The 13,017-nt window shown below is 36.0% G+C and overlaps 1 protein-coding gene across 2 annotated transcripts in view; it reads right to left on the reverse strand.

Moving 5' to 3' along the window:
- TRIM24 (tripartite motif containing 24) overlaps positions 1-13,017 on the reverse strand; it is a 125,431-nt gene that overhangs the window by 48,156 nt on the left and 64,258 nt on the right. For both annotated transcript variants that reach the window (XM_050785010.1, XM_050785009.1), the window contains exons 5-7: positions 9,698-9,814; positions 5,577-5,691; positions 2,254-2,400 (exon numbers count right to left, since the gene is read on the reverse strand). In XM_050785010.1, coding sequence (XP_050640967.1) covers positions 2,254-2,400; positions 5,577-5,691; positions 9,698-9,814 — 379 coding nt within the window. The remainder of the gene's footprint in view (positions 1-2,253; positions 2,401-5,576; positions 5,692-9,697; positions 9,815-13,017) is intronic.

Here is a 13,017-nt window from a genome sequence, read left to right on the forward strand (position 1 = left end):
CAGGCAGGTCACTTGAGGTCAGGAGTTCAAGACCAGCCTGGAAAACATAGGCAAACCCCGTCTCTTACAAAAAAAAATAGAAAAATTAGCTGGGCATGGTGGCATGCCTAGAGTCCCAGCTATTGGGAGGCTGAGGCAGGAGAATTGCTTGAACCTGGGAGCTAGAGGTTGCAGTGAGCTGAGATCACGCCACTGCACTCTAGTCTAGGTGACAGAGTGAGACTCCATCTCAAAAAAACAAAAGAAAAGAAAAGAAATACATTACATAAGGCTAGTATAACAGCCACCATACACAGTGATTCCTCTGATGGATCTGGGCAAAGTAAATTAAAAACCTTCTAGAAAGGATTCATTATTCTAGATGCCATTAAGAACCTTAGTGGTTCATGGGAGGAGATAAATATGCCAATATTAACAGGAGTTAGGAGTAAGTTGATTCCAACCTTTAGGGATGACCTGGAGGAATTCAAGACTGCAGTGAAGAAGGAACTACAGATGTGATAGAAACAGCAAAAGAACTGGAATTAGAAGTAGAGCCTGAAGATGTGACTGAATTGCTGCAATCCTATGATCCAACTTGAATGGATGAACAGTTGCTTCTTATGGATGAGCACAGAAAAGTGGTTTCTTGAGATAGAAATTACTCCTGGTGAAGATGCTGTGATCATTGTTGAGATGACAACAAAGAATTTAGGATATTCCATAAACTTAGGTGATACTGTAGCTACAAGCTTTGAGAGGACTGACTCCAATTCTGAAAGAAGTTCTATTGTAGGTAAAATGCTATCAAATTATCATTGCATGCTATGCAGAAATCTTTCATTAAAAAAGAGTCAATCAATGTAAACTTGTCATCTTATTTTAAGATATTGCCACAGTTATCCCAACCTTCAGCAACTACAATCCCAGTAGCCATCAACATCTCTATCAGCAAAAAGACTGACTCTTGAAGGCTCAGATGATTAACATTTTTAGCAATAAGGTATTCTTTAGGGTGCAGTGGCTCACGCCTGTAATCCCAGCACTTTGGGAGGCCGAGGCGGGCAGATCATGAGGTCAGGAAATCAAGACCATCCTGGCTAACACGGTGAAACCCCGTTTCTACTAAAAATACAAAAAATTAGCCAGGCGTGGTGGCAGGCGTCTGTAGTCCCAGCTACTCGGGAGGCTGAGGCAGAATGGTGGCGTGAACCCGGGAGGCAGAGCTTGCAGTGAGCAGAGATGGCGCCACTGCACTCCAGCCTGGGTGACAGAGCGAGACTCCGTCTCCCCAAAAAAAAAAAAAAAAAAGGATTATTTAAGGTATATACCTTGTTTTTTTTAAAACATAATACTATTGCACAGTTATATGCACTGGAAAACTTAAAAAAAAAACTGTATGGCTAGGCTTATTATGATATTTGCTTTATTGCAATAGTCTGGAACTGAACCTACGGTTTATAGTATACTTTGAAATATAAATCTCTGTTGAATCTTTAATAAGATGAATGTAAAGCAGGAATTTTAAAGAATGTAGCTAAATGTCTTCTATATCTTTGTTACTCAAAGCACAGCCCACAGACCAAGTAGCATCAGCGTCAGTTGCAAGCTTGTTAGAAATTCACAAGCCCCACCCCAGACCTCCTGACCAGATCCTCAAGTGATGTGGTAGTCACATGTTAAGTAGCAAGGTTCTAGACCAGTGTCAAATAGTTCACCAAATCACAGAGCTATTTTTCTGTGGCAAAAACATCCAACACCATAGATTGCCGTGTAGCACCAACAATAACACAGGCTCAGGTCATGTCTGAGATCATATTATAAACCCTGGCTATACCTCTTATTGTGTGATGTTAGACATGTTACATAATCACATGCCTTAGTTTCATCATGTGTACAATGGAGGTGAATAGGTGTATCTCATAAGAATAATGTAGAAGTTTAAATATTACATGGAAATTCTTAGAATTAGTACCTGGCACACTATAGGTAATCAGAAAATGTTCACTATCATCCTTATTTTTGGTATCAAGTTCAATTGCTATTAAGACAGTGAATACTTGGAAAGAACAAAGAAGGAATTCATGACAAATTAAAACTGAAATTACACCCAAATTATGCCAGGTAAAAATATTTAAACCAAAATATTTTGATAAATATTAGAAATAGGTAAAAAGCATTAACGCACAAGCAGAATAAATTTTAAGCATTACAATGGCTCCATTGTTTTACTGTGCATTTATACAGTATATTAAATAGCATACTTTATCTTACCAGTCGTTTGCTATAAAGTAATGCTGTGCTGCTGCCACTGGAAACTGCCCATTTAGAAAAATGCATGACATGCTCCAATTGTTTAGAAAGTCCAGCCACTTCCTGTTGTTGTTGCATAAGTTTCATGCGATGGTCCTTTGCAAGGCTCTGAAAACAAGAAAATAATTTCAAAATTAGTATCAGCACGTAATATAGACTTTAATGGTCATTTCCAGGTAAACAAATTAGAATAACTACAATCTCTAAGTACTCAATTTACTGAAACTAAAAATACTCTTAGTGTTTTCCCTATTAGTACAAAGGATCATTTTCACTATAGCAAAAAACTGCATCCCAAATGTGGCCCCTCAGCCCTCAAGACCCTGGATCAGGGGCCTTACGTATTCTGGGAGTTAACTCTGTTCGTTCATCTTACAATACATAAAAAAGGATAGATTAGCTATAATACAGTAAAAGCCTATGAAATTCAACATTCACAAATAAGACAGATGTACTATCCAGCAAACCTGTAAAGTAACTCAATCACGTAATTTACTCAATCATATGATTTCACCTTTTAGGGATTCTACTTCACAGTTGCAATTGCAAGTAGTTTGTGCAAAACAGAGTCATGCTGTGTTGTAGATGACACTTATCCTTTGTATGTAGTAATTTATTTAAAAGGCATCACATTATTTCTGTCTATTGAGAATTAACATGGGAGCCAACAGATGCACGATTGTGCCAATGCACTTTAAGAAAAGCTACATAAAATAATACAGATTTCTCTAAGGGAAGTATGTATGTACTTTCCTTAGAGAAGGCAGATAATCAAAAGTAGAGCACACTGAACTTGGGTATTTTAAAGGTTCCTATCCAAAAACCTCATCCTAGATCTAGCAAGGAAAAAGGAGAACAGGACTTTCTACTGTCTCAGATAAATTAGAAAAGTTTAAAACTAAAATTGCTGTACTACAACATGGATTTACATTCTCAATAAAAAGTGAACCCAGATCCTGGCCCTAGTCAGTTCCAGATTTGGAAAATACACTTGAGCTACACTGAGTTAAGGGGGAAATTGCAGTTGTCTGTCTGAGGGACTGGTAACGGCCAATGACTCTGCCATATGTAATTTAAGTTCAGAGAGACAGTAATTTGCCTAGTAGGCTATTTTTGACCTCTAAAAATTTATTAAGTGTTTCTTTGGAAACATTCTAGTAGGAATAGAAATTGTTTACTTTGAAGAGGTTGAGAATTAAGAATCAGAAGCCCTGGTTTTTTGGCCTTCTATCCTAAATATCTATTTCAGCCAATTTCTTATGAGTCTTAACAGATAAAAGGGGTTATGTTTATTTGCCTTTAAAAGGGACTCCAACCAGCCTGGGCAACATAGCGAGACCGTATCTTTACAAAAAAAAAAAAAAAAAAAAAATTAGCCAGGAGTGGCAGCACATGCCTTGTAGTCCCAGCTTCTCAGGAGGCTCAGTCAGGAGGATTGCTTGTAGTCCCAGTTTCCCAGGAGTTTGAGGCTACGGTGAGCCAAGGCCATACCACTACACTCGAGCCTAGATGACAAACTGAGACCTTGTCTTTAAAAAGTAAAATAAGAAAATTCAGTAGAGTGAGACTTCATCTCTACAAAAATAAAAAATTAGTCAGGTGTGGTTGCACAGCTACTCAGGAGGCTGAGGTGGGAAGATTGCTCAAGCTCGGGAGGTCAATGTTACAGTGAAAACACCACTGCATTCAAGCTTGGAGAACAAAGTAAAACACTGTCTCAAAAAAAAAAGCCGGGTGGGGAAGGTGGGGTAGTTCATACCTGTAATGTCAGTACTTTGGAAGGCTGAGGCAGGCAGACTGCCTGAGCCCAGGAGTTTGAGACCAGCCTGAGCCAACGTGTCAAAACCCCCTCTCTCAAAAAAAAAAAAAAAAAAATTAGCCAGGCATGGTGGCATACACTTGTAGTCCTAATTACCTGAGAGGCTGTGATGAGAGGATCACCTGAGCCCAGGAGGTGGAGGCTGTGATGAGCCGTGATTCATGCTATTGCACTTCCATCTGGGCAATAGAGCGAGACCGTGTCTCAAAAAAAAAATTATTTTTTAAAAATGAACCTGGTCATCAGTAGATATATACTGACCAGGTTCATTCTTACATATTTGCAAGTCTGGTCATTTTCTTTGTAAAGCTCTTCAAGTGATTCTGATGTACACAGTCAAGTTTGAAAACACAGACATAGTAATGTATGCACTAGTAGTATCTGGGAAAGCAAATCAAAGTGATATTTGATTTTAAGCAGTTTTAGAAACTTAAATTTCTACTTAAAAAAAAATTTTTTTTTTTAAAGTCACAGACCCTGAACAAATAGTTACTATAAATGGGGTCTGATTCTTCCTGCCCAGAATACTTCCTCACTAAATAACCACATTTCCAAAAGAATAGAGAATTATTTTAGTCTTTGTTTCCTGTACAGCTGGTAATACACAGGAATGACCATGCTTTCCCAGAAGGGATAGAACTTTCTGACAGAAACCTTATAATTTGGCAAACTATGACATAAAGAAGATTATCTAAATTATTTCTAGAAGTCTTATTTTTTCCTCAAATCTTCAAACATTAGGATTCTTTTATTTTTTTCTCATTTGCTTCTTTACTGTATCAATATGCTTTCTATGTCAACATACTAAAGGAATACCTAAAAACCATGCAATTAATATTATAGATTAATGTATCATGTAGGTGTTACAACTTTCTATTATTTGAACGAAAAACAACAAGTTTGGATCTTGACCTTCATGAGTTTTAAAAAGCTGAGGAAGATAGTAATGTTTTTCTTACCTGCAGTGAGAAACAACTAAGTGCCTTGGGCATATCTCCCCAAGTGCTGCTCTCGCAATTAGAATTATAAAATGTTGAGGGCAGGGCTAGCCGTACTCTTTCACCTAACTTCTCACAGGGTTGAATATATATACTTGAGAACTAAACTGAAGTGTATCTTTCTAGAAAATTTCGCTCCACTAAACCTCCTTAAGATGCAAAGTTGTCACTTCAGTTAATCTCAAAAATAACTCATCTGTTTAACATTCAGAGATCCTCCTACAAGCAAGGCATTATAATTTGTGCTATAAAGAAAACAATCAGTCGTCAGACATTCACAGTGTATTATAAAGTTTTAAATTGTCAGCTACAATACAAAATCCAGCAAAGGAAAACTTGGGAGTGGGGAAAAAAAGTATTGAATCATAAATGAAACAATTATATTAAAAGCACTATGATTTCTACTTCACAGTACTTTAGGAAATACTATGTTGAATCAATATACTATCCCATGGGCAGTCACTTACCTCTAACTGATGCAGTAGAGCTTTTCCTTTTTTATTTATTTCTACCATCAATGTAAATATAGCAACTTTAATATCCTGTTCCACCTGCTTTTGATTTTGATTTACTTCAATAATTCTGAAAATTAAAAGGGGGAAAAAACATAAGGCAGATTTTTTTGTATAATATTTAAAATTGATGTTTTAATGTCTACATTAGACCAAAATGTTTTCAGCCCTTAGAAGCTCTGCTATTTCTAAGTCCTTCACTTTAAATTGACTGTCTTGAAGATGAGACAGCAGAAATATAATTCTCCTGAAAGATATCACCACTTAATCTTAAAATTAAGTCTTGAATCTTAAAAATATATAGAGTTAGAAAAGAATTAGTACATTTTAAGAAAATACAGTTTGGAAAAATTATGATGACACCCAGGAAAATCAATGCTCTACCTAAAAGGATGGGGGATGGTGGTGGACTAAAAAGGATTTATAAACCATGATTCTGAACAAGTTCTACTATATTAATTGCAACCAAAAGCTAGAAAAGTGTACATGTGATACTCTTTTCTTAGTAATCTTAACTGCTACAGTATTCACACACCTAAGTAGAAAAAGACAAAAATACTAGTTTGCTACTTAACCCATTCTTTGCAAAATTAGCAGCCAAATAACCATGTTTTATCAACTACATACCTCTCTTGAGGTGAGAAATTAAAGAAAAAAAGAAAAATAAAATTAAAAAGAGAAAAGCAAGTTTGAAAAACAAGCTTTCCTGTATTAGGCTGACTCATCCCAGAGGCAGAAATAGGCACAGCCCAGACCCAGGAAAGTCTTGATAATATTATCTAAGAAACTAGGGCTCAAAGGAATGTGCTCTGAAGACTCTCCCAGCACTCCCTCAACATGGGGAGAAGAAAAAAACAAATTTTCTTTATTTTCCTTTCTCCTATGGTATGAGTAAACTTATGAGTTTATTGATTCCTGTTTTCTATAACTAGTAACTTTAAGTATTGTTTTATCTAAGCAGCTCAGCGAAGGTCATGAGACATGCCTGAGCGGGCCTGGATTGTAGCCATCCAGACACCATAGTGAAGGTTATGAGATAAGTCTGTGCAAGGCACTAGAGCAACCCTAGGTAACAGCCATCTAAGCCGCATAGCAAGAATCATATGTAAGTCTGAGTTATGAACCTGTCAAAGTATGATTAACTGCCTTTGTTCTGCTTCTGTACCTGAGCTTTTGTGCCACTATGCTTCACGCCACTGTAAGCTTGTTTCAAAGTAGCCCACCCTCTTTTAGAATTGTGTATAAAAGCCAAGTCCGGTCTTTGTTCTAGGCCCAGTCTTTGGCTGTTAATCCGCTGGGTCTGAGTACACTCAATAAAATCCTCCTGTTCTACCTACTGGTCTCTCCAGTCTCCTGATTCCCGCAACACTCTTACAGAAAGAAAAACATACGGTACCACACCAGAATGTTATAGAAAATAACAGAACATCCGCCAAACTTTGTGAGATTAAATTAAAAGCTTAATTTCTTCTGCAAGCTTCTCCCATAGTTACCCTCCAAAACTTCAAACTGGCAGAAACTTTATTTCCTGCTGGAAATTCTTCAAGATAATTGTTTGACATCAACATTACTACAGGATCAAGGGAACCAGATAAGCCTGAGAAGCAACCAATCTCAAAAAACTCATTTAAGTATTCATGATGGTAGAATAGGATGAATAAGGGAAAAACAGTGGCATGGGGGCAAATGCATAAAAATGAATATCAGTTACTCTAATAAATGTACCCTTTTATAATCAGATAGGTTATAAAGATATATAAGCAATTTGCACTTAACAAAGATTCTTTAATTTTTGCCTCAATTCAGAAATCAAAATTGTTACACACAATGTTATAATTTTGTAGAAGAAATAAAGCACAAATCACTTTACAAAAATAAAAGAACAAATTTGAAGAACACTATCTTAAGACTTACTATAAAAAGCTACGATGATCAAGATCATGAAAGTGAAGTACTAGCAATGAGAAAAACACAATGGAACAGAATAATAATCCCACAGAGAAGCAGTTTTTTCAACAAATGATAGTGGGAGAAATTGACATCCATACATTAAAAAAATGTAAACTTTGACCATAACTCAAACCATATGCTCAGTGAAACAGTAAGAAAAAAGTCAAAGGGATAAATTTCATTAAGGGCAGATCTTTAATTTAAAATTAATTATTTTACAATTGCTACCTTTTGCCACTAGATGGTAGAAATGCCTATAATTATCTCTCTTCATTCATTCAATAAATATTCATTACAAATTTTCAATTACTCAGAATAAAAAAATTTTAAACCCACCAATTATTCTACTTGGCAAAATATACTATTCTGATTAGAATATGGTAAATAAAGGAAATAGTATTTCATTAACTATAGTTGTGTCAAAGAGAAAGGTAAAAAGAGGGCTGGGTATGGTGGCTCACACCTGTAATCCCAGCACTTTGGGAGAATGAGGTGGCAGATCACCTGAGGTCAGTAGTTCGAGACCAGGCTGGCCAACATGGTGAAACCCCATCTCTACTAAAGATACAAAAATTAGCTGGGCACAGTGGTGGGCACCTGTAATCCCAGCTACCTGGGAGGCTGAGGCAGGAAGATTGCTTGAACCCAGGAGGCAGAGGTTGCAGTGAACTGAGATCGCACCACTGCACTCCAGCTTGGGTGACAGAGTGAGACTCTGTCTCAAAAAAAAAAAAAAAAAAAGGAGGGGGGTAAAAACAAATGAGAGCTGATAACGAGAAAAACTAAAAGACATACAACATAATGCATAATAATAAATAGATACAATAATGATGCTGGGGCATCAAGAAATAGTAAAATTATGTTTAAAAATCTCTTTTAAGGAAATCAGGTAATACAGGGAATTCATTACCTTAAAAAATTTCCAAATGCTTCACCCCCAGTTGTGTTCCAAAATGATAGTAACAGATTGATGACTGTCTTAAAGGCTGACACAACTGATACATGGGAAAACATTTAAATTCTCTGTGAGGTCTCTTTTACTCTGGCTCATTCTAATAAACATTTCTTGACTTATGTAGGCAGTGACATTTCTTTTGTGTGTGAAACAACAGAAGAGGTCATGGGATTTCATAGGTGTATAAATTAAATGTCAGTATGTGCCCTACATGGGATTTAAAAAGGGGTTAGACAACACCTTCAGCTGCCTCTGCTCCACGGAGGTTAGTGGTTCTCCCCAGTCACTGATGTCTAAGACTTTGGACAGTTGATGATTTTCTTACCAGGACAAAAGGCATAATAAGTAATTGTTTAAGTAAGCATTTTATCAGGCAAGAAGTAAAAAGTGTGTGGAACAGTTTTTTTTTTTTTTTTTTTTTAGACGGAGTCTTGCTCTGTAGCCCGGGCTGGAGTGCAGTGACCGGATCTCAGCTCACTGAAAGCTCCGCCTCCCGGGTTTGCGCCATTCTCCTGCCTCAGCCTCCCGAGTAGCTGGGACTACAGGCGCCCGCCACCTCGCCCGGCTAGGTTTTTTTTTGTATTTTTAGTAGAGACGGGGTTTCACCGTGTTAGCCAGGATGGTCTCGATCTCCTGACCTCGTGATCCGCCCATCTCGGCCTCCCAAAGTGCTGGGATTACAGGCTTGAGCCACCGCGCCTGGCGGAACAGTTTAACAATCCCTGTATCCTAGTGTCTTAAAATTTCCACCTGTTTGCAGTTTTAAAAAATCACAGCATAAGGCAGGCATCTCAAATTTCAGCAAACCTTAAAATAACAATTCAGGGTTCATTCAAGTGTTAAAATATTTTACAATACTGGCACAAAATGGTTGGTTTTGCATTTAAATCTTGGTATTTCTTTAAAATTGGAAAATAAGTGATAATAAGTTATCAATACCTATTAGATAAATGAGCTATCAAAATACTAAATGTAGTTTATTATATGAGTTTTGAAATTTTACAGCAGAAAAGAATGCTTTCCAACTAAGTTTCTGGGAAAGTCTTATCAACCATGTGTTATTGTTGTCATCTAATAACTTATTACTTAACTGTGAGTTAAGGAAAATGTTCTAAAAGTGAATATACTTCACAAATTATATAAAAATGATTATATAATACCATAAAATTACCTGTTTTGGATCTGATTTCCTGTGAATTTTATGTATTTTGTTTTTTCCATCAGTTTGGTGATTAGTGTATCTATGATCACTTTCTGATTCTGAAAAGCTTCTTCTATAAATTGATACCTGAAGAAATAAGCAAATTATTTCATATAAAAACATATAATGAGGAAAAGTCCAAGAATAAAAAGACTGATAAAAACATAAAATAGGATTATAAAGAATTTATATAACAATCTTTTAAAACATCAAATGTATCCCTAATAAAGCAAGTTTTCCCCACCTCTCAAATTATCCTTCAAGAAAGATTATGGACACGTAAATATTTTGAAAGTTTGAGAACCATGTGCATCCATCATTCAGTTTTATAAGCTTACAGAGTTCACTTTCACTTGGTGGACTTGGCAAAAAATAGTCAATGATATATAATCTGACTTATTAACTATATTGTAATTTCTACATTATGCAAGCCTGCTGAAAACAAACATTTCAAAAGACCATTTTTAAATAATAGGTAGTTATGTTCTAGGGGCCACAAAGAAAAATCGGGATAAATACAGAGAGAGAAGGGCAAAATTCTAGACGTTATGCCTTGTGATAAAACTTTAAGCAACAGTATAATAAGATATAGCACTTTAAAAAGTTTCCAATTTGAAAGTGAGTTAAGATCATTTACTTTGCCAGACTATGTTTGATAACTGAAGAGAAGTTCTAGAGAAGATAGAAAGGCAATGATATAGAAGATACATATCAAGAGTTTTATTTAAGTTTTCCTATAAAATGTACAAAATACAATATTTCTAAATTAACATATTTTATATAATGTGATTTTAAATGTTTACATGTAATTAAATAGGGTTGCCAGTTAGAAAAAGGGGATACTCAGTTAATAATTACATTGGATTTCCTTTGTACATAATCATATCTGTGAATAATAACATTTCAAACACTTTCATAGGCAACTCAAGTTTTTTTTATCTTAGTAAACTTTTTCTTTACTACACTTATTTAATATAAGGTTACATGAAATGGTCAAAATGGTCACCCTTATGTTGTCCTCATCTCAATGCAAAGACTTTCAATATTCCAATATTAAGTACGTTTTCTACTTTCCATAAATAATCTTTATCAGTCTTAGGAAATTCTTTTTTTATTTCTAGTTTGCTAAGATGTTAGGAATGTATATTTAATTTTTATGGAATGTTTCTACTGCTTCTATTGAGATAGGCATATACTTTTTCCTTCATTCTTTTAATATGACATGAAAGGTTTTAGCATCAATGATTTTGGCATGTTAAATGAATTCTGTATCCCCAAAATGAGGCCAAATTGGTTGTGATTACACTGTCCAAAAATGACAATACTACGAGATTTAAGGCAAGTTTTCCCCTCCTCTCAAATCATCTGTTTTCTACTTATTTTCCATTTCTTGGAATTTTCACATTCATTTCATGGGTGAAACTGGCCTGTAATTTTTCATTTCTATTCCTTGTCAGTTTTGGTGTAAAAGTTATGCTGGCTTCATATAACAAGTTGGAAAGAATTCATTTTTTTTGCCACTCTCCGGACAAGTCTGTATAAGAAAGGGGCTTTTTTTTTTTTTTTTTTTTTTTTGAGACAGAGTCTCGCTCTGTCCCCCAGGCTGGAGTGCAGTGGCACGATCTCGGCTCACTGCAAGCTCCGTCTCCTGGGTTCAGGCCATTCTCCTGCCTCAGCCTCCCGAGTAGCTGGGACTATAGGCGCCCGCCACCACACCCGGCTAATTTTTTGTATTTTTTTTAGTAGAGACGGGGTTTCACCGTGGTCTCGATCTCCTGACCTTGTGATCCGCCCGCCTCGGCCTCCCAAAGTGCTGGGATTACAGGCGTGAGCCACCGCGCCCGGCCTTTGTTTGTTTTTTGAGACGGAGTCTCGCTCTGTAGCCCAGGCTGGAGTGCAGTGGCGCAATCTTGGCTCACTGCAAGCTCCGCCTCCCGGGTTCATTTGCCTGCCTCAGCCTCCCGAGTAGCTGGGACAACAGGCGCCCACCACCACGCCTGGCTAATTTTTTGTATTTTTAGTAGAGACGGGGTTTCACCATGTTAGCCAGGATGGTCTCGATCTCCTGACCTTGTGATCTGCCCGCCTTGGCCTCCCAAAGTGCTGGGATTACAGGTGTGAGCCACCGCGCCAGAACAAAAGGGGCTATTTTTACCTTAACTATGTGGTACATTTATTGGTGTCATTTGCATGTGTAATTTTCTTTGTGGGAAGGTTTTAAATTATGAATGAACATTAAAGGACTATTCTTTCTATTGTATTTAGCATAAGTTTTGGTAAAAACTTCATTTTCTAAGAGTTTTCCAATATCATGTAAAAATTTTCATTATAACATTTGAAATATGGAGTAACGCCACTTTCCTACTCCTGGTAGTGGTTATTTGGGCCTGCTCTCTCAATCACTCGTACAGAGAATTGTTGATTATTTAGTAGTCTTTTGAAAGAGTGAATTTTTTGGCTTTGACTATTTCTACACTTGTCTTTATTATGTTTCTTTTAAAACACACTTACTTTGGGTTTAATCTGCTACTTTTCCTAAACTGCAATAAATGTTTAGTGAATTGACTTTATCCTTAACATACAACATATGCATTTAATAATATAAACTGTCCTCCAAATATGGCTTCAGTTATTAAAAAGAAAAACCTCAAGGCTTGATTGACTGATATTTTCACTACTATTCAAATCAAAATGTTTTCTAATATCTACTGGAATTCCTTGTTGATGATTTAAATGTATTAAACTGCTTATTTTATAATAATTTCAAAGTTAAATTTCCAAGTATATAGAGATCATATATCTCCTTACACAGATTAATCAACTTTTTAGTTTGCCTCCTCATAGCCCTTTAACCCTTTAATAAAATTAAGTGTGCATTTCCTAAAAACAAGGATTTTCTTATGTATTCATAGCAAAGTTAAAAAAAAAAAAAACTGACCTTGTTACAGTACTTTAACCTATAGACCATGCTTCTTACTTGTATCATTTGACTCAATAATGTCTTCTAAATACTTTTTTCCTTTAAACCAGAATTCCAGGATCATGTATCAGCAGACTTTAGTTATCACAAGAATTTCATTTCCAAATATATAGTATCTTTCAATCTTTCCAAATTTAAGACTTTAGCATATGGTCAGTTAAAAATATTTTATTGTAAGAATGTATATTTTGGGGTACAGTGTTCCATAATGTCCATACGACGTTATGTTAATTGTGTTATTCAATCTTATTTATCTTTTTTTTTTTGAGATGGAGTTTTGCTTTTGTCACCTAGGCCAGGGTGCAATGGT

The sequence above is a fragment of the Macaca thibetana genome, chromosome 3 (genome assembly GCF_024542745.1).
Source record: "Macaca thibetana thibetana isolate TM-01 chromosome 3, ASM2454274v1, whole genome shotgun sequence".
NCBI classification, from domain to species: domain Eukaryota; kingdom Metazoa; phylum Chordata; class Mammalia; order Primates; family Cercopithecidae; genus Macaca; species Macaca thibetana.